Genomic DNA, 22,006 nt, shown 5'->3' with positions numbered 1-22,006 from the left:
TGCAAACCTCCCCCGAGCAGAATAAATGACTATTCTGTTTGGATAAAAGAACATGAGAAGTTATCCAATGAACTAGGACATCTCAGAGGCCTTAGGAAAAGCAGCTGAGGATCAGCACAGCTCCCAGGCATGCCCAGAGAGTGCTCAGTGCCATCATCCCCTCCAGCTCCATCCCAAGTTCTGCTGCCAGAGCCAGCACAGCCTGCTCCTCGGGAAGGGCCATTCCCACAGGCCCTGGCTCCAGGCACAGCTGTGGCTGTGTGTTTATTCTCCATCTTCACTGGGACTGAACTGCCTTGTTGTCAGCAACACTGCAATCAAGGCGGAGGCAAGCACCAAGTGATAGCTACTGGCCATGCCCAACAGTCCTGTTCCACCTCTGGCTTTCTGGTCACTCACACATAAAGCCACGCCAGGCCTTTTTCTTTTTCCCACATCATTACTGAAGTTGGAACCAGTGTAATTTTGGATTCACAGTAGATGCCATACTCATAAGGATTTGACATCTTATTTTCACTTGAGGAAAGAGCCCCACCAAATCTAACCAAAAGTGCTAAAAATTCTGGAATTCTGACCCGCACCAACACAGGTTCCTCGGGAGATGTCCACATGCTTGTTGTACAAGGCAGCAAAACACGTTCTGCCTGTAGCAGCTCCCGCAGCGGTGTCCCACACAGCGCTGGCACTCGGAGCTGCTGTTCCCAGCCGCCCACTCCTGCACTGCCCGCGGCTCCGGACCCGCGGCTGAGCGCTCCCGGGGCGGGGGGCACTGCCCAGTCCCTCGGTGAGGTGTCCCAGCCTGCCAGGACAGCTCTCTGCTCAGCCCTGGCAGTGGGGACACTGCCCAGCCCCTCGGAGCAGGGTCCCAGCCTGCCAGGACAGCTCCCTGCTCTGCTGTGGCAGTGGGGACACTGCCCAGTCCCTCGGAGCAGGGTCCCAGCCTGCCAGGACAGCTCCCTGCTCAGCCATGGGGCAGGGGGCACTGCCCAGTCCCTCGGAGCAGGGTCCCAGCCTGCCAGGACAGCTCCCTGCTCTGCTCATGAGTTGCTGGAAGGGAGTGCAGCTGCTCATCCACAGCAACTTCATGTAAACCCCACTACGGACTGCTGATGGGACTGAAAATGACATTAAAGGAACTGAGAGCAATACAGAGTATGGCCAATAACAGGCTCACAACCATGCTTTTCCAGATAAGCATCACGACTTCTGCTTGCTTTTCTAGCAGACTTTTCTGTGCCACATTACACTAATACAGTACCACTACACTGGTACTAAAGCAAATTACTCTCTGTTAAGCTCACTGAACTCCAACACCAAACAAACAACCAAATATTGCAGGACTTCATTATTTTCAGTATCACAATTAAGAAAAAAATAATCCCCATAACAAAATTGACATTACTCACACAGTCCCATCATTCAGAACTGCTTTAGCTCTTCATCTGTACTAAATATATTGAAATAATCTACATAAAGTGAAGCAGAAGTACATTAAATTCTTATTTATGTTTTCTGTTCATTTAAAATGCAGCTTTTCTCCAGAGTCTTCTCTCAGTGCATGCAGATTTCTACACTAAGCACCAAACACACACTACTAATTAAGATTACTACTATTTGTACACAGCATATGGTATCGCCGAGTATGAAAAATACCTCAAAATGCACTACAGATGCTATTTTGCCATTGCAAGAAGCTTCTATAAAAGGGGAGTGTATCCTATAACTCTCCTTGTTTACACTGTGTGACTGAATTCAACTGTTAAAAGGATCCTGCATTACTGCTGAAAAATGCAAACTCCAAAAGGTGCTATCTTGTTGACATTCTAAGAAAAACTAGAACAAATTCTCCCCTCCCATAGAAGATGGCTCTCAGAAAACTTTCTCTGACTGTGTTTTAAAGCAGAACTTCTGATACCAGCACTGCTATTTATGCGGAACATCTAACAGGATGAAAGGGGAAAAGACACAGTTGTTACCAGAAAGGGCCTATCAGCTTTTCCACCTTAACTAAAAATATTAATAGCACCTTATTCCAGCAGCAATAGAGCACTTCACAAGCAACTTCAGCAGAAGGGGAAAGCAACCTTTCCACAGTCAGGTTACATTCATTTGCTTATAACATTGTAATGTTTAACAGAAACATTGCAGGATATAAATGCCAGCAAAAAGCTTTGGCCCCCAAAACACACTCCCCCTGCTTTAAACATGATGAACATGACTGAATTACTGTCTCTTCATAAACTAGACAAGTGCATTTAGTAGGTTCCTTTATTTTTATCACAATGAACAAACTATTTGATGTTGACCTCAAAAATGCAGTTATTGGTTAAGGGGACACCATTATTATAGTTTTCATCTCCTAATCTCAAAACTCTAATTTATCAAAAATTCACAATGCTGAAAAAACTGAAAAGCCAGTTCACGCAACACCAGTGCTCACAGTCCAACCACACCTTTTCCTTCAAACACTCGAATCTGGAAGCAATGACTAATGTAAAATTACCAGGGAGCAGAAGGCTATTTAGAAAAAAAAAAAAGTACAAAGGTCTATGGGGCAAACAGAGGCACTGCAGAAACACTCGGCTCCCTGCCCCTGAACTGGCGATGCCTCCTGAGCGTCAGGCAGGAGGAGAAAGGGACCAGAGGGGGCTTGAGTCATCGGCTCTGGTTCTTCTGTGCTGAAACAGCCTGGGCTCAGCATCAGCATTTATTTTATTGCGGCGAGACTTCATTTCCCAGCTCTCCCAGCCCGAGCCACGGCAGCGGCACTCGGTTACCGGCACCTGCAGAGCACTTTGTGTTCTCGCACACACTGCAGCGTGCCCGAGGCACGGCCGGCCGGCGAAAGGCCACCGAGCCCGCGGCCACCGAGCCGCTGCCCCACACGTGCTGCCCCGCTCCCTGCCCCGCGGATGGCACCGGAGACAGCGGGAGAAAACACCGCCGAAAGTTACTACAGCCCCCGTGCTCCCGGTGCGCGGGCCGAGGATGCTCCGCGGCTCCCGGTACGCGGCGGCGGGAGCGCGGCTCGTTCTGCGGCCCCGCCAAGGGGGAAAAATTCCTTTTTAAACCCCGTGCAGGGAACACGGCGGCGGCAGCGGGGTCAGGGACTCCCGGGAACATCGGGGCGGCAGCCGAACCTTGGGACTCCGGGGAGCCCCGGGACGGGCGCCGGGCCCCGCGGCCGCCCCGTGCGGGCACACCGGGCCCGCCCCGCCGACCCCGCCATCCCTCGCAGCACCCGCCGCGTCCCCGCCCGGCCCGCGCCCGGGGCCGTGCGGCGCTGCGGGCACGCCGAGGCCCCGCGGCCCTGCCCGCTGCGGCTCCGCCGGGCTCCAGCCCCCGGCGCGGCGCCGCGCTCGCCCCACGCACACGGACACCGGCGGGCCCGGGCTCCGCGCTCCCGCCCGCCGCCGCGCAGCGCCCGGGGCAGGGGCCGGGCGGCGGCACCTCCGCCAGCAGGGCCCCTCCGGGCGGCTCCGCCGGGCTCCGGGCAGCCCCGCGGGCACGGAGAGTGCGCGGCGCTCCGCCGGCGGCTCTGCCCGAGACGGCGGCTCTTCGGCCACGATGCCCCGGCGGGGTCCGCCGCCTCGCCTCCCGCGCCGCCCGCCCCGCCGCGCCCCGCCGTCCCTCGCCTCTCCCGCGCGGCGGGCTCGGGCCGCGGCTCCCCCGCGCCCCGCACTCACCGCGCGGAGCGGCCCCGCGGCCCCGCCGGGCGCGCCCGCCCTACCCCGGGGTCTCCATGGTGGCGGCCCCGCCGCCCGCTCCGCCGGCCCCGCCCCGCCCGCGCGCCGCGTCACGCGCCGCCCGGCCCGGCGCCCACCCCCATTGGCCAGGCGCGGCCCGGGGCGGCGCCTCATTGGCTGCTGCCCCGCGTTAAACCCGCCAATGGCGGCGCGACTTGAGGTTGCCGTGGTTACCGATGCCGTGCGGGGGAGACGGCGCGGACGGGACGGGACGGGACGGGACGGGCGGACCGACCCAACCCGACCCAACCCGACCGAGCCCCCCGACCCCGCTCCGCCGGGAGCGCCCTGCCGGGACCGGACCCGCGCTGTGCCCGCGGCGGCTCCGCAGGGTGACCCGCTGGAACGGGAGGCTGCTCCGGCGCCGCCCGCCGGACCCGTCGCGGTGAGTGTCCGAGCGCGGCGGGGGCGAGCGGTGTGTGTGTGGGTGGACGGATGGAGCAACCGGTTGCGAAATGGTCGGTGCGGGGTGCCCGCGATGGCCGGGCGTGCCCGTCCCGCCGCCTCCTGCCCCGCCGGAGCGGAGCGGGGAGCTGTGCCGAGCAGCAGGACCGGAGCCGTGCCCGCCCTGCTCCCGGCCGTCTGGAGCCCGTGTCCGCCGTGCCCGGTACCGGCGGAGCGCACAGCCCGCTCACACCCGGCAGGCCGAGCCCAGGTGTGTGGGAAAGATGGGAAAACATTTCCACAGTGTTTTAACCCCACCATTTTAAGCTTCCAGTAGCAGCCGAACTCTCTTGATGGAGTGTGAGGAATCATGCAGAAAAGAGAAGCCAGTACCCTAAAAACGCCGTAACACATTTCAGTAACAGACTTTGGGTGTGCTAAATGCCTGACCAACTTTTTGCATCCCGTGCCTGTCCTGAGCTCTCCATCTGTGTGTCTCGGGGTCCTGGCAGCCTCCCGAGCAGACCGTTCCGGGGTATCCCGGGTGCGGCTGCCTTCCCATTCATCCCGAGCAGACCGTTCCGGGGTATCCCAGGTGTGGCTGCCTTCCCGTTCATCCCGAGCAGACCGTTCCGAGGTATCCCAGGTGTGGCTGCCTCCCCGTTCATCCCGAGCAGACCGTTCCGGGGTATCCCGGGTGTGGCTGCCTCCCCATTCATCCCGAGCAGACCGTTCCGGGGTATCCCAGGTGTGGCTGCCTTCCCATTCATCCCGAGCAGACCGTTCCGGGGTATCCCGGGTGTGGCTGCCTTCCCGTTCATCCCGAGCAGACCGTTCCGGGGTATCCCGGGTGTGACTGCCTTCCCGTTCATCCCGAGCAGACCGTTCCGGGGTATCCCAGGTGTGGCTGCCTTCCCGTTCATCCCGAGCAGACCGTTCCGGGGTATCCCGGGTGTGGCTGCCTTCCCATTCTCTTATTCCTCTCCTCCCGCCCCGCAGGTGCGATAGCGAGTGACACTCTCCACTTCATTGAATGACACTGTAAATGGCTAAGAGGAGCCAAACTGAATGGCCACTTGAATCAGCGGCTCTTGCTGCGTCAAGAGGTTGTTCCGTTCACCCTCTTCCCCTGTTTATCGATAGGGATGCTGTAGAAAGCCTGCTGTAACATGAAAAAAGTATCCACGTTGCAACTTGTGTTTGTTTTCTCTCCAGCTCAGATTTTTGGTTTAGTTTTCGATGGAGTGGACCGCACGTTTTTAGGCATAAGGGCAGACGAACTCCTGATGTGGTTTAGTTGATGCTAATGCTGCAGGTAGAGCTATGTCCTTAGTTAGACTCTGCTTAGGAGGGAACTGCAGGTAACAAGTAGGAGGCAGATGAACGTGGTCAGTCACCTTTAAACTCATTTAAATCCTCTGAATTTCCCACTTGAAATCAGCTACATGGCAGCCATGTAGTCTATTGGTGAGATATTTAATCTCTGAGGTTTTTGTTGCTATTTGTGTAATTATTTGTATATTTAATAATGCAGTAGGAACTCCTACATTCTGATGATATCCACATGGAAAATACTTGGCAGCTGTAAACAGGAGTCTTGAGTCCTCACTGCTCTGAAAAATCTCATGATTAATACCATGTGAACAACATACAAAACATTACCAAACCAGAACGGTAGTCTGCCGAGGAGATGGGAAACAGGAGGGGAGGGGAGTAACAGTAGAAACTTGGTAAAAAAGAGTAACAGGTGTGAAATAAGTAGGGGAAGGATCAAATGAGAGTGGAGAACTGGAGTAAAGGAAAGATAAGATGTGAAACAACTAGATCTGGAATAAAGGGAGGAGAAAGTGCAGGATGTGCGAGAACTGTGAACATTAGTTGTGAGGTTGCTTCTGCCAAAGGGGTACAGGATTAATTAAATTAGCTTTAAATCACTCTCAACTGCTTTTCACCTGTAATTTCGGTATTGTTATATATAGTGTATTCACAGAGAACAGCTTTTGGGAAATCAGGAAACTTACACAGAACTATTCCTGGGCGTCACTGCGGGGGCTGTGGAAGGCACGGGTGATGGGCAGGTGGCACAATGCCATCCCCAGGCCTCTGGGGTTCTGGGTGGTTCCAGGTGATCAGAACAGGCTCCTCCAGGTGCCCTGCATCCCCACAGAGCCAGGCACTGCAAGGTCTGGCTTTGCTTTAGAGATTCCCTTGGGGTGAGGTGGGAAAGGGCAACAAACCGCTGGGAAGGAGAAATGGGTCTTGAGTTGGTTTGTTTTGGCACAGGAGAAGTAGGAGGAATTGAAAGTAACATTTTGAGGTCCTGTCAGATTTGGAAATACGTTGAATGACTGTCAGTGGGGAAAAGCTGTTTCATTCTGTCTGGTATTAGTCATACCCTCATAGCTGGTTTATTTGTTTTGGCACCCTGAGCAGCCAATACATTATCTAATTGACTGCTCCGTGTCCCAGTGCAGAATCCTGTCCAGCAGGGTGACACAGCCTATGGAAATGCACCCCATTTCAACTTTCCAGTGCAGAGGGCTGCATGGAGGGGGGTTCTAAGATTTATTCCATAGTGGCTTTGTCAAATATATGTTTAAATTCTTGTATAACTTTTAGAATCAGCAACAAACAAGTACAGTCTCTTTTTATTCATCTTCTGCATGTGACTTTTAAGTAAGATGTTATGTTTCATTCTCGTTTGGAAAGCAATGATTCTACTATATTTGCAGTTTGTAACAACCCAATCTCATGGTTTCCTTTGGGACTGCACTAGTTTCTCCAGAGCCTTAAATCTGTGCTCATCTTCTAGTGCTTTAGATGGCAATGTTGTTAACAGGTATTTTCTGGTTGTTTTGCTGCTGTTGTGCTTCTTCAGCATTTCCAGTCATTAATATGTTTGGTTTTTTTTTTTTTTGCTTTGTTTAATCTATTCTGAAATTAATCCATAATTGAGTTTTGCTTTATATATATATATATATATCCCACAGATGTTCACAGCCCTTGCAGAACACTGATGTGCTTATCTTTTAATTTTAGTGATAAATATCAGTCACAAAAACAGTGTTGCTTTGTTTCTTGGTGGTATTTTTGTTTTGTTTCTTTTTTTATCCTGCTTTTTGGGGTTTTTTTTGTCTATTTGGTTGGTTTGGTTTTGGGGTGGAGGGGCTGGGGAGTGTGGTTTGGTTTCTTCTGGAAGCTCTTTAATGCTGCCTGCTTTAACTGTAATCTCTTCCAGATACTGAAATTATGAAGGTTTGGGGAAAAAACATCTGGAGAAGAGAGTGATGCTCATGGCAGGCTAACACAACACCTGAACAGCTGTTTAGTGCTCACATGGGGAGTTATTTAGGTGTGTGGGGGGTTTTTCCTCTCAAAAAAAACCTACAATTTTATTTCAAAAGTTACTGCAAGCCATTGTGTTGATGTCACAGCAACTCAGTCAATCATAATACAATTGATTTCGAGTAATTCTGAAACTGTAATTTCATTTGGTATAGAAAGCACTAAATGTTCTACTTTTAATTGTTTAACTGGGGAGGTAAGGCACCTAACAGGTGTGTTTCTGAGGAAAGTGGTGGGCTGACATTTTGCTTTTTCAGTGAGGGCTTTTATAGAAGTGTTCTGTTTCAGACAGTGCCATTCAAAATTACTGCTCTGCCATGGATAGATATTAATCTTTCCCTGTGGTGAAACAAAATATTGAGGAAAAACTATTGGATAGTGACAGGTTGTTTGCACTTTTTTTTTCTTTCATGGCTCTAAAGCATCAAGTAGGAGTATTTGATTGTAGATTGTGCACAATGCTCAGCCTGTGCTCTGGCCCAGGCCCAGCTGCCACGGGAGGGACAATGATGCCCTGTAATGAGATCTCCCTCCAGCCTTCCCAGTGCCAGCAACAGGATCCTGCTCTATAGAATGGATCCAGCTCCCCCAGAAACCTCCCTGGCATATGTGCCCTTATTTTTTCATCTGGATCGGTTTTCCTGAGCGCACCATTCCTGCCTGTAATGCCTGCACCAAGGAATGTGCAGGCAGCCAAGCACAGCAGGAGTGGAAACAGGAACAGGAAAGGTTTGGCCCTGGACACCTGGTTCAGCAGAATGGAGAGGGTTTGGGGAACAGCAGCTTGCTGACCAGCAGTGTAAGCTCAGTAACATTTCCTTGGCAAGCCCCAGGAACCCTGCCCCAATATTGTGTCAGCTGTTAGAGTGGTCCCGGGAGGGGAGGGAGGGTGTTGTGTTGGGGCAGCAGCAGAAGGGATTCCCTAAGGGAGCTGTGCTGCTGCAGCCTGCTGATGGTGACACCAGGTTCCATCAGGTGTGCACCTGTAACTCAGGGTCCTTGAGGGTATTGCAGCACCTGCAAATAGGCAGGCAGCTTGGCAACAGCCAAGAGGGTGATTTGGAGAAAAGAGGGGAGAAAATGCCCAGTGGGATGTCCAGTAAAGACAAGGTCATCAGCTGTTGGTCTGTTCTGTGGGTTTTCAGGTCCTGAGCTTGCAATTGTTGAGTAAGCAATCTTAAAAAAAAAAAACAACCAAAGCCCACAACAACTCCTCCCAAAGCTCTCAAAGAAATAATAAAACCTTCACCACCGCAGGTCTGGGCAATGCAGGTACTTACATCTGCTCAAGGACAGGGGCAGGTCCCCTAAAATCCTTTGCAGTTTCTACCAACTGCTACAGTTGCTGAACAGCGTATTGCCATCTTCTTGCTAGTTTGTGTATGAGGCTGGAAAAAATGTTGATAAATGAACCAACTGTAATCTTTCTCACCAGACCAGGGATACAGAATGTCAGACTGAAAGCTAGAGATACTTTTGAATAAGGAGGCAACAAAGAAAATGTATATGCAGAAAGATTACTTGATTCATGTTTACGGACTGTACATTTCTAGTGGCTGTGACTGAGAGGCCCCAGACAAGGATGAGTTGCTTTTTGTAGTAGGATATCAGACAACATTATGCAATAATTTAAAGTGAAGTTGTGCCAAATGCTTCCCTGCACATAACTCTGGGAATTTGGCCTAGAAGAACTGGCAAAAGCTGTACAAAATGATACTGATGCTCCTGACAAAATAAGCTGCAGTGGCTCCTAAATCACATGAATTATCTGTCCCTCTGGCTTGTCTCTCACAGGCTGCAGACAAATGTTCTGCTCTGACTCCCACTACACTACCCAGACAAAAATCATCTGGGCTGCCTTAAAGGACAGTGACACAGAGTAGTTGGTGCCAGCAGCACCTCACGGGGTCCCTCGGCTCCTCTCTGCCCTGAGGTGTTTGTCCTGGCTGTGTGTCCCTCCTGCAGTGATGTGTGAGCTCGGGCAGGTGAGATGCAGAATTGCTCTGAAGTTAATCCCAAGTGTGCAAGTGGCTGCACCTCCACACAGCCACAGCTTCTCGTAGCTTGAGCAGGGAAAAGGATCTTGGCTTAAGGAGAAATTGGGTTTATCCAGACAGAGTCATATGTTCTTGAGCGCTGTTAATCTGTTCTGCCAACAACACAAACTAAGGCAGCTGACTTGTGCCTGCAGTTCATTAGGACATGCGTGCAGAAATCGGTCTGTCAGCAGAGCTGTGAGGAAGAGGCCTCCAGCAGTGGGGCAGGGACCCTTCCACACAGATTTGGGTTTGTTAAGTAAAAAACATCAGTAACAAAGCTAGCATGAAAAGGGGGTAGGAGGAAATGTTTCCATTAAAAATACTGCACAGAAGGCAACAGTGAAGACAGAGACATGTGCAAAAGATGACAACAACTTAAAATTACCTTTTAAATTCCTTTAGATAAGGAACCTGACTCCTGTTTCCCTTCCTGCTTTGACAAAATCTGAGATCTAGCTAGATACAGAAAATAAAGCTATCGTGACTCTCAAACTGTGTACTTGTGTGTTTTGCAGCAGTGGAAACAAAATCACATTGGTTTATTTGAAGAGCAATGGGGCTGTGATTTAACAGCTGGAATCCAGATATATTGCTCAAATTTTTTTTAAGTTTAGTCTTCAGTAGGTGTTTGTTCTTTTTTTTCTTTTAAAGTGACTCAATGACTTCGACCTGCTCTGAGCTTCTTTAACTGTCTTCCATTGAACTCCTGCGACTTCTTAATATTGACTATTTCAGTATCTGATGGTTCAGTACATGTGATCCTCTTGCAGAACACACTGTTCTGCTGCAGCTCCTTTTGAGGTCTAGCTCCTTAACTAACCCTGCCTGTAAAATTGCATCCTAAGTCCCAGTGGTGTTATATGTGGAATCTGTCTCTGAAATTCCTGTGGTACATGCAAATCCTGCCTCTTGATAAGGAGTGCAAAGCCCAGGTGCTTTGTTATATTGCAGAGAATGTTGATTCTCTGCAGTTTTGTGCTACAGCATCTTTGTTTCTGTTGTGCTAAGTGAATTCTGTAGATTTAAGTGTTTTTTCTGATGGATGCAGAGCAGCAGAGGGGTGAGTGCTCATTGCACCATTCCAAACAAGTCTTTGCACACAGCCTAGCCAATAGCAGGTGTGCTTTACAGGCCAGGCAGCCACAGGTCAATTTAACTAAACATTTATTATTTCTTAAGTAATGGAGAAAATTGTAGGGTCCTGTAATGGAAGCCTCACATCTTCCAATTATTCTTTCATATAGTCAACATATTGTTTCATTTTCTAGTTTTTGTTGTACATGGAGGTAATAAATAGAAATCTAGATAGAACAGTAATACAAACAACATATAACAAAATTCTGCAAATCTCTTGTGTTACTGAAGTCTGTAAATGGTGCCTCAGAATTTTTTCCTTTAGCTCAGCAGAGCTGGACTTTGTCCAGGTCTGTCCAGCCACAAGCCAGGAATCGCCCAAAGGAGCTGTGGCTGTCCCTGGATCCCTGGCAGTGTCCCAGGCCAGGCTGGGAGCACCCTGGGATAGTGGAAGGTGTCCCTGCCATGGCAGGGGGTGAAGCTGGATGAGCTTTAAGATGCAGCCCCAAATGCTCTACGATTAACTACTCAAAGAATTCAGAGCATTTTCTCCTGTCATCCTCTTTCATTTACACCTTGCAATTGCCAGGTGTGCTGACTGCAGCAGGCCAGCTGTGTTTGAAAAGGGATTGTGCATGTTTTGTTCTAAACAAAACAATATAAAATGCCACCTGACTCATGTGATCCAAGGTGATGTGGGTGACTTCGTTTCCTATCCTTTTTATGTCAAATTATAACTTCTAAAACATTTACTTCCCTTTTTAAACCTGTTTGTTTCAGTGTTTTTTCTAAGTGCTCCTGAAGTTTATTTCCTACTCTATTTGTAAAGAATGTTCCAAGAATGGAGGGGGAGTAGAGTTCCCTTGTGATGTGAAGATCCTCAGAAAGCAGATGAGTTATTCCCTGCCCCTGCAGTGTGACAAAGCAGTCCATGAAGCTGATTGTTTTAAGTGTTACTCAAATTGATCTTCCTACTTTGGATTAAGTTTTACTTAATGAGGAAGTAATGAGATTATCATAGACAAAAAGGACCGTGTCTCTTTTGGGAACATACCATTTCTGAGACTTGACTTTATTTCAAAGAGAGCTGTAATTCTTTCTTTAGGGGAATGCAAATTTAAATTACAATCAAACAATGGGATTTTTCTAGCAACTGTTTTGACACCCAATGATAGAAGTGTTATACTGCATATTTTCTTCCTGGGGAAAGGATTGACTGCTGCAAGATTAACACGTTCTGGATGGGTGCCACTTTCAGATAGTTAGTTCAACCAGAAGAGAAAGGATCTGATTAAGGGATCAAGCTCGTTATTTGTTTGTTGTTTGTACTCCACAGCCTACAATGAGAGTGAATCTTTGCCTCTTTTCCCTAACAATAATTAAGATCAGAAGGTTCAACAATTGTATATTAATATTTCTTTTCTTTAAATGAGAACATGCAGTAGCTACACAATTAACATTTCATAAAACTTTAAAATCTTTCAAAATGCCTTCCACAAAATATTCAAGACATTGCCAGGTATTCAAAAGAGAGCACAGAGAATAAGGGACTTCTGAGTCTGGGGATTTTTTCTGAGTTTGTATTTTTTAGGAACATCTGCTCTAGTGCATAATCCCAGTTCCTATTGCTGCTGAGTTCCAAGCTGTGGTTCAGCTCTGTGTTTCCAGTGGTTCATTATGTGAGCCATGGAGAGGACTGGCTGCACACCTGGTGCCCCAGCATCCCTCCTCCTTCCTGCACACAAACCCGAGCAGCACCTGCTGCACTGCCACTGGTGATGCTGTTAAATGGTGTTTTGTGGAGACTTGGTTCATATTATTGATTTTTACATTTAATAATGGGAGTGATTTAAAACATGCACAGGAAATTATGTTTCAAAAGGCATGTCTGGGTCATTGAGCACTGTGCCTTCCTGCCAGAAATCCATCTGCCCTTTGCTTGATGAGCAGCACTTTAGCTGGGAGGGAAAAATGGCCCTGTGACCCAGATCTGCAAAGATTTATGTATGCAAACAACTTGTTGAATCGAGACACTGGAATTCGGCACTGTTAAAAGCACTGGTTAAAGTCACTGGGAGCACTCCCTGGGCTGGAGCTGACTCAGCCCCAGGAGCAGTCTGTGGCAGGCACAGGCTTTGCCTCCTCCAGGAATGCTGACTGATGCTGGGGAGTTTAATTTCTATTTAAATGAAAGGAAGGAGGATCTTGCCTCAGTATTGGCTATTCCCACACGTAAGAATAGACATAGGTCATACACCTCAGACACCAACCAGGGCTTTCATTAAGAATGCACTGAAGAGTTTGGTTGAATTGGAGATGAAATCTTTTAAGAGATCACATTCTTTTGCCTAAAAGAGTTCAGTGAATAGTGAAATACTAAATTGTCATAAGAACAGAAAAAGAGAATTGATAAATCTTGTGCTTTTTACTGCTGCTAAAAGATTTAGCTGTGGTTGACTGTAGGCAGAACTGACAGAATTCTTGAGGGACAGATTTCTATATACAGGGACTTCTGCCTGGTGGCTGGTTGATCTTTAGCACTTTTTCTTTCTAAGATGCATCCCAATCTAGAGTCTGCAATGAAGTTTGAGCAAAGCTTTGGGACAGGGTGTTGGAATTTGGGCTAAGATGGACTTTTACAGTATTGGAGATGCTTCTAGATACATCTGCATTAAAACAGAATTAAATTGAACTGGCAGTGTTTTTATCATTTTGATTAGTACATTTGCTAGTTACTGAAGATAAAATACAGGTTTATATGCACCTTGTCCTCTTCCAAAACCATCTTAGTATTCACCTTCAGTGTTTCAGTGAAGCTGTAATGTTGAATAACAGAAAATAATGCCTGTGGAAGGCTGAGATAAACTACAAATGTATGACATCATTGTGGAAGAGAGAAACGGGTTGGCTCGAGTGGAATAAGGACTTGGTTCATCAAATACAATAGCCCTAAATTTACAGAATAAGGCCTTTTTTTTTTTTCTTCAGCATCAGTTCTGTTTTTGAGGTGTATTCTCTTGGTTCCTTTTGGAAGGAGGTGAAGGCTAGGTCAATATGTGTGAAGTTTTGTTCAAATACTGACATTAAATCAGAAACACATAAGTAGAAAGAAGATATTAACAATTTGCCAAATGAACAAATAAATAAATAACCCAGAGGGATAGCTCTGCTGCTGCTAATCTTACTAGTGTCCATAATTATTTTTCAAAAAGGACAGCGTGTCTTGTGTTAGAAGCTTGTCATTTAAAGCTGGCCAGATGGAGCCAGATTAGGATGATGGTTCCCAAAATGTGTAATGCAGGAGGATGACGCTGGTGCGGCAGCTGCGCAGGGAGCTGCAGTAAAAGGTTTTAATAGAGAGAAGTGGCTCTGATGGATCCAATCTTCTTAGAGCTTTTGAGTACTCCCAATTTTCCATCAATATTATTTTTGCCTTCGTTATATGGTGCAGATGAGAGTCCCTGTAGTACTGCCTTCCCAAGTTTGTCAGTAGAAGCAGTGCTTGGGTGGTCAGAAAACAAAAAAAGCAGCAGGAGGAAGCCTGACAGTCCTACAGCAGAGGGCTGGATGCAAACGTCACACAGCTCACAGGAAAGTACACTGCAAGCTGTCCTCAGCTGCAGTCTCACCTTTTTATGTGACTGACATGAACAACTCTGTCAGAGTAGTCCCCTTTACATTTCTTCTGCTGCTCTTCCTTCCCACCTTCCTGTTGCATTGTGCCATCCCTGGAATTTGTAGGGATAAACTAGTTCATCTCACTAGAACAGTGAGGAAATAACTCCACACATGAATAAATTATGCTGCTGTATTATATGCTGTGCTGCTGCTTGGTGTGGGACCAGGCAAATGTCAAAGGTGTGACAAGGAGATGGAATTGTGTGAGGGTGGAATTTTGGCACAGTGTGGCTGGGTTTGTGGGCAGCCTTGCTGGACATGACCTTCCCTTTCTGGTGTGACTCAGCTGTTGATTCAGTGCAGCTGAAACACCTCAGGTGGATCTATTGCTTTTGTTTCTGTGCAAGACCTGGGATGGCATCAGTGCACGCTTAATTCAAAGTAAGGGCTTTGACACATTAAAGGCTTTTTTTTTTTACTGTGTTGTGTAACTTATTGCATCTGAAATATTCTGTTTGACCCATGATGGTGATGTGGGTGCTTGATACCTGCTGCTCACCAGGAGCTGAGCCACTGCTGCCTGAACAACTGACCTGTTTCAAAGGTGTTACTACACAGGGGATTAAAGGGACCTAGGAGTCTCCAAATATAAGAAAAGAGCAACCTTTTCAGCCTTAATTTCTATAAAGCAAAGAACAGCTCAAAAGCTGACCTTATATTTGGATCGAGGGACTCACATTTTCATATTTTGAAAAGCACAAAGCAAAGGATAGAAGAGCTATGCCACAGGATTAGATTCACTGAGGAAACAGTACTTTGTTTTCTTGGCTGCTAAATGGTATGAGGCACATGAAATCTCTCCTAAAGTGAAAGATAAACATGAGGAAATTCTGTCTAATTACAGTTTTAGTGAGATGTACCTCTTCTCAGAAAACAGTGGATATTTTTGAAAGCGTTTTTAGATTGCATCAACAATGTTGGTATTCTCAAAACACATGTTTGTTTCTCAACAGGTGTAAAAAAATACATAAAAAATAAAAATGGGTGAACTGGACCATGGAACACTGTTTTCAGATCACAGGATTAGTGGTGGAGGTATGTATGCTGTCATGTTTAGGTTTAATTGTTTTCTTGACTGTTTATAAAACTCTCTGCCATTAGTAGCCTCATATAGGAGCTGCTATGACACTCTGGTTATGGTTTGAGTTGGAAGGGACCTTAAAACCCATCCTGTTCCACACCTGTCACTGTCCCAGGCTGCTCCCAGCCCCAGTGTCCAGCCTTGGGCACTGCCAGGGATCCTGCCCACCCTCCCAGGGAACAATTCCTGCTTTAGTTCCTGTCTGTATCCACCCTCTTTTCAGGTTACAGCTGCTGAACTCGTGCTGTCACTTACAGATCCTGGTAAAGCAGCAGATCCTTTCTGTTTCTCATGTAACCCCCTTTACATACTGAGAGGCTGCAATAAAGTGTCCCTGGGGCATCCTCCAGCCAAACATCCCCACCTCTCTCAGCCTGCCTTCATAGGAGAAGTGTTCCAGCCCCCTGGCCATTGCCATGGTCTCTGGGCTGGGTTTCTGTGCCCCTGTGCAGGGCCCTGGAGCTGGGTGCTGTTCTCTGTGGTGTCCTGGAGCTGGGTGCTGTTCTCTGTGGGATCCTGGAGCTGGGTGCTGTTCTCTGTGGGATCCTGGAGCTGGGTACTGTTCTCTGTGGGATCCTGGTGCTGTTCTCTGTGGTGTCCTGGAGCTGGGTGCTGTTCTCTGTGGGATCCTGGTGCTGTTCTCTGTGGTGTCCTGGAGCTGGGTGCTGTTCTCTGTGGGATCCTGGTGCTGTTCTCTGTGGTGTCCTGGAGCTGGGTGCTGTTCTCTGTGGGATCCTGGAGCTGGATGCTGTTCTCTGTGGTGTCCTGGAGCTGGGTGCTGTTCTCTGTGGGATCCTGGAGCTGGGTGCTGTTCTCTGTGGTGTCCTGGAGCTGGGTGCTGTTCTCTGTGGGATCCTGGTGCTGTTCTCTGTGGGATCCTGGAGCTGGGTGCTGTTCTCTGTGGGATCCTGGTGCTGTTCTCTGTGGTGTCCTGGAGCTGGGTGCTGTTCTCTGTGGGATCCTGGTGCTGTTCTCTGTGGGATCCTGGTGCTGTTCTCTGTGGGATCCTGGTGCTGTTCTCTGTGGTGTCCTGGAGCTGTTCTCTGTGGGATCCTGGTGCTGTTTTCTGTGGTGTCCTGGAGCTGGATGCTGTTCTCTGTGGTGTCCTGGTGCTGTTTCTGTGGGATCCTGGAGCTGGGTGCTGCTCTCTGTGGGATCCTGGTGCTGTTCTCTGTGGTGCCCTGGTGCTGGATGCTGTTCTCTGTGGGATCCTGGTGCTGTTCTCTGTGGTGTCCTGGAGCTGGGTGCTGTTCTCTGTGGGATCCTTGTGCTGTTCTCTGCAGGTTCCTGGTGCAGAGCACAGAGCCAGAACACCTCCCCTGGCACCTGCCCGTGCTGCCTCTCCTGCAGGCCAGGCCCGGGCTGGCTTGCTGGGCTCCAGGGGCAGCTTGCCAGCTCATGCCCAATTCTTTTGCTCTCAGGATTCCCAAGCTGCTCTCCCCAGAGCTGCTGCCATCCCTGCAGTGCCCAGTCTCTGCCTGTCCTGGGACACTGCCGGGGAGGGGCCCTTGGGACAATCCTTCCCCAGCGAGGCTCGAGGCACTGCACCGGCTGGAGGCTGTTGTCAGGCTCTGTGTCGGCATGCAGCAGATGAAAACCCTGGGGGAGACTTGGAGGAGGATCTGGGGTGGCTCTGCAGGATTTATTTTACCTTTTCCCCCTCTGTAAAACCACTGCACATCCAGCCATGGGGCTTAGCAGGGAATGCAGGAACATAATGGCCAATTTCCCTGCTAAAGAAAACTGAAGCAGAGGTTGTAAGGAAATGGCCATTCCTTATCCCTGTAAGCCTCCTAGCTTATGTAGGAGTATTTGAGTATCTGTGCAGAGGGCTTCACAGTGCTAGGGCAAAAGTTCAGGTAGTTCATTTACAATTGTAATTGTACCTCAATTTCATACCTTCCAGAACAAAAACTACTCCTGTTGCTCAACCCATAGGTTCTAATAAACATTGAAGTAGTTTTCCAATCAGTGCAAGATGTGCAGGCATTTATTGAAACTTAGCTATTTCTATATTAGAAGTCATTACCATGTCTGTAAATGCAGTTTAAAATGAATTAATAACTAAATTCACATGTAAACTATACTTTTTAACTTTTTGTAAACAGACAGCTGGTTACCATTTCTTATATAATTTCTACTAGTTTATGTTTGTTTCAAATTGTCATTCACCAACTAACAATATTGGTATGAAAACTCGTAGTACTGAAAGCATTGGTTTTGATTTCTATCTATAGTGCTTTTATTTTATGCCTCACACTTGAAATATTTCTCAAGAATTTGAAATGACCTTTTGTGTTTTATATGATAACCAGACAATTTGGTGGCTCCTGCAAGAAATGCTCTTTGCAGCCAGAAGTACAAACCTGTTGACTACGAACAGCTGTATGAACTTGCTGCAGAGGCAAAAATGGCCTCTGCACAAATTCAGTTAAAGGTATGATTTTTGTTTTGTCTGTAGTGTGAATGCTTTTGAAGTTCAGTGACCATATTTCTTGTCCCTGCCCCAAAGAATGAGAGTGAATAGGGATCACAAATTTCCATAACAACCCAAGGGGCTAAAATATGAAGGTTTATCATAGCTATGCTGTGATTTGGATGTGTATGTGTGGACTTTCTTCACATCAGGGATGCAAAATATGTCTAGATTCTACTTCCTCAAAAGACAGGAAAAATTTGTATTTTACTACCTGGAGGAAATTCACCCACATTTATTACATAATCCTGGAGGCAATGAAGAATTTGTGGGATTAAATGGGAAGGGGAGGCTGATCCAGAAAAAAAAAAGCCAAACAAAATATAGGAAGTGAGGATTTCCAAAAGTCAAGCGGAGGTAGATCTTAAAAAGAAGATTAAAAATATTTAATAGCCATAAAAGGTAAATGTAGAGCAGACAGAATTGTGTAAGTTGGTGCAGAGCATCTCAAGGGGTAAAGACAAGAGGAACCCTATTTAATAGTAGAGACAGGTGACAGTGAATGAGAGAAAAAAAAAATACATACTTTATAATATTGCTTCCTTTAGTGCATGTGGGTATCATATATCAAAAATTCTGGCAGCTATTGCTTCATGGATTGGCAATACCAAATTCTACTGAACACATTCAAGCTTTATTTTTCATCTTTCTTTTGTTTTTTCACCTTCTCAAGTGTTCTCCAACTGAGTAGGTAGTAAAATATACATGGTGAAAGCTCCGGGGAGACTGGAATGTGTTCCACCTACTACTTTTTGTTGCTGATTCAAGCCATTCAGATTTTGAAGAGCTGGGTTACTCTTCCTTTGAGGTAGAACCAAAAAAACAAATGGTAAATCAGTTGCTGACTGCTTAAAGAATAAAAAGACAGCAGAACAGGAAAAAAGGTAATATTGCAGCAGTTGCACATAAACGGAATTGCTGTTGCTATAAAATATTTTCAAGAGCATGTTAAACTTTATATGCAAAAGTATTTCAATTTTTGTTTCACTTAGTTTTAGGTTTGGTTTGAGATGCAACTATTTTCAAATTGCTTTAAATACAGTAATCTATTTGCTTTGGTCTGATTTCATGTAAGTGTTTTCACATTGTAACAATAGAAAGAAGTGCAGTAACATGTTTCATGAAGTAGAAGAAATCGAGAGGAAAATGTGACTTTTAAAATGTGAAGATATGTGAGCAGTGAGACATTGATTCAGAAGCACTGTAACCTGGTGATTGAAGGCACAGAACGCTGTGCTCAGGCTCCAGAGCAGGCACACCCAGCTCCTGTGAGCCCCTCGAGTCCCATTCACACAATCTCTCATCTCCTCACCCCAATAACTGCCCCGAGGCAGCTTAGGGCCGAGCACACAGCACCAGCCCCGCTCCACTGGGTTTGTTCCTTGTGTGACTGCCCAGCAACCAGCGATACTCACCCAGGGACTGGGCTCAGGCTCACCTGACAGGGCTGTTTCTCCTGCCTAAAGCAGGATTTTGGGTTGCTGGGTGGCTGAGGGACTGGCATTGCAGAGTTTTCAAGCCCTTCCTTATCCCAGCTGGGGCAGGAGTGGGAACATGCTGGGGGACACATCTGTCGGTGTCTGTGTGTGTGTCTGTGTCTCTGTGTCTCTCTGTGTGTGTGTCTCTGTGCAGGTGTTTCTGGGTGTCTGTGTGTCTCTGTCTGTGTGTCTCTGTCTGTGTGTCTCTGTCTGTGTGTGTCTCTGTCCGTGTGTCTCTGTCCGTGTGTCTCTGTCCGTGTGTCTCTGTCCGTCTGTCTCTGTCCGTCTGTCTCTGTCCGTCTGTCTCTGTCCGTCTGTCTCTGTCCGTCTGTCTCTGTCCGTCTGTCTCTGTCCGTCTGTCTCTGTGCAGGTGTCTCTGTGCAGGTGTCTCTGTGCAGGTGTCTCTGTGCAGGTGTCTCTGTCTGTCTGTCTCTGTGCAGGTGTCTCTGTCTCTGTGTGTGTTTGCTCAGTGCTCTTGTGCATGCAAGCACCGAGGGGTGGTGGTGGGTTTGTGCAGCTTTGCTCTGGGCAGGAAAGCTCCAGGTTGTTTCCACCCGAGCCAGGTGGAATCCCAGCATTTGTGATTCAGGACATTGCTTTGCTGAAGTAGCTGTGGAGGTGTCACGGTCTGCACAACCTGACTGACCCTTACAGGAGGGAGATGTTTATTCATTTCTCCCGTAAAGAACTGAGACGAGACCTCCCCATGTGTTTTTGCCATAGAACAGTGCATGTGCGTGCAGGGGAGCTGGGAGGGGAAGGCGCTGTGAGGAGCTGTGGGTGCACACAGGAGCTCTGGAGGAAGGGATGGCAAGGCAGCACACAGAGAGGGCAGAGGAGCTCTGTCCTCAGCATGTGCAGAGCCAGGGATGGTGGCTGTCACGGTGGCAGGAGGGTGAAGGAAATCACTTGTCCCCCTTGTCCCAGGCAGCCACCGGCTCCTGTCCCTGCTCCCTTCATTGTGGGCTGGCCAGATCCTTGGCTCCCCTTCAGCAGCCTTCCCTGGCAGCCTTTCCCCTGGTTTGAGCAGGAACTCCATCTGTTCCAAAAGCAGGTATTCCTGTTTTATCCAAAGTGTGAATCAATGTTTTTGTGAAGGCCTCAGACAGTTTGAGAGCCTCTCTAATTGCATAGATTTTGTAAAAAACCTCTTTTTTAGTAATGCCTTTTTGAAGTTCTTTTTCTTGACATACTTTCACTCTATCATCTTCCCACCTGTAAGAAAATATGTTTTTCATTCTCCTGCTTATCTTTCCTCAACTTTACCTCTAGGGACATAGGAATGGAAAAGAAAAGAAGAAAATGGACAATTTTTTTTTCACTTTCTCCTCTCATTAATTGTGATTTGAAATGCAACAAACTTATTTAATGAAAATTGGTTACATTTGAGCCCATTGCTCTTTAGAAAAACAGAGTTTTAAAAAAGCTGTTAGATTCATCATTCTGTATTTAGACATTTCCATGTGAAGGCATTTGATAAAGTTGTTAAATATGTTCAAAACACAACCTTTAATTTCCCCTGCAGATTAAAAAAGCAGAACAAGTTTCAAAAATTAGCAAAGAGCAAATGCTGCTGAAACAGCATCGTCAGGTGTGGTGGCAAGAGTATAAAAGACTGAGTGAGAGCAGGTAAGGGCTGAGGAATCTGAATGAGTCATTACTAAAGAGACTTCAGCAGAGAGAGTTTTTGGGCTGGCATGCTTGATTCAAGGAACATTGAGAAAAAAAGGTTATAATACCTGCTCTGAAGGTATTTTTGTGTGGGGAATGAAGGTTTGTGGTGCACACGGAGAGGGGTCTGTGGCATGAGGTGTCCTTGTGAGAGTACTGGGTTGTTCTTGTGAGAGTCCCAGGGGTGTCCTTGTGAGAGTACAGGAGTTTTCAGGTGCTGTTCTGTTCCTTTAGAACGTGTCTCCAGATGTGTGCGCTGAGGTCACACAGCAGGGACATTAACAGTGCTCGTCTCTTACCCTGTGCACTCAACATGAGCATTGGTGGCTTTTTTACCGTCTTTGTGTCCAAGTTCCCTTCATATCTTCCCAGGCAAAAATTTCCCTTTTTAATGTGATTATTGGAGTATTTGAGTATTCTTGCAAATGGAATAAATAAGAAATTAAAGCTTCTGCAAAATACATTTCATTTTCTCAGGCAAAAAGCAGAAGAAGAAATTAAGACTTTTCTTGATGAAGAAAGCCATAAGAACAACTTTTTTTTTGATTTGAGGAACTTGGGTAAGAATTTTTTATTAATTTCTTAATTTTTTTTTTGATAGTCAACTTTACCTTGATTGTTTGAGTTTTTAAAGCCCTTCCTTGGCAGGTTTAGATTTACAGAGCACAGTGCTGTCTGACATCTTTTGTGTGTTTGAGAAAGCTTTTTGTTTCATACAGAGCAGAAATTGTCCAGAGAGTGGGACACTTATCAAACGGATGCTTTGGCTCCTGTCTGGCAGTTAAAGGAGGATTTGAAGCTCAAACTGACTAAAATGCAGCGTTACCTTTTGAAAGAATCTTCTAAGAAACCCAAGATCAATTCAGCTGAGGTGTTACAGCAGGTTGGTATTTTAACTTTATTTTTACAATTTATTATCATCAGATTTTTAACATTTTCATTTATTTTTTTGTGGAGACTATGACTCACGTGCAAAGTGTGCCATAAACCCCCCTTTTTATCATGTATAAATGTGCTCACCAAAGTCTGTAAAG

General features: G+C 47.2%; 2 protein-coding genes across 8 annotated transcripts in view; one reads left to right on the top strand and one right to left on the bottom strand.

The window, feature by feature from the left end:
* PKP4 (plakophilin 4) overlaps window positions 1–3,759 on the bottom strand; it is a 64,349-nt gene extending 60,590 nt beyond the window's left edge. For all 6 annotated transcript variants that reach the window (XM_033064212.1, XM_033064214.1, XM_033064216.1 and 3 more), the window contains exon 1: window positions 3,687–3,759. The gene's annotated coding sequence lies outside the window, so the exon portion shown is untranslated. The remainder of the gene's footprint in view (window positions 1–3,686) is intronic.
* A 272-nt stretch (window positions 3,760–4,031) lies between these two features.
* The window catches only part of CCDC148 (coiled-coil domain containing 148), a 48,531-nt gene continuing 30,556 nt past the window's right edge, over window positions 4,032–22,006 (top strand). For both annotated transcript variants that reach the window (XM_033064162.1, XM_033064163.1), the window contains exons 1-6: window positions 4,032–4,131; window positions 15,220–15,301; window positions 17,663–17,784; window positions 20,827–20,930; window positions 21,450–21,532; window positions 21,692–21,855. In XM_033064162.1, coding sequence (XP_032920053.1) covers window positions 15,247–15,301; window positions 17,663–17,784; window positions 20,827–20,930; window positions 21,450–21,532; window positions 21,692–21,855 — 528 coding nt within the window. In that variant the 5' untranslated portion in view covers window positions 4,032–4,131; window positions 15,220–15,246. The remainder of the gene's footprint in view (window positions 4,132–15,219; window positions 15,302–17,662; window positions 17,785–20,826; window positions 20,931–21,449; window positions 21,533–21,691; window positions 21,856–22,006) is intronic.

The sequence above is a fragment of the Catharus ustulatus genome, chromosome 7 (genome assembly GCF_009819885.2).
Source record: "Catharus ustulatus isolate bCatUst1 chromosome 7, bCatUst1.pri.v2, whole genome shotgun sequence".
NCBI classification, from domain to species: Eukaryota; Metazoa; Chordata; class Aves; order Passeriformes; family Turdidae; genus Catharus; species Catharus ustulatus.
The sequence above is the reverse complement of the archived record's forward strand: the minus strand, read 5'-3'. Positions and strand labels throughout refer to the sequence as shown.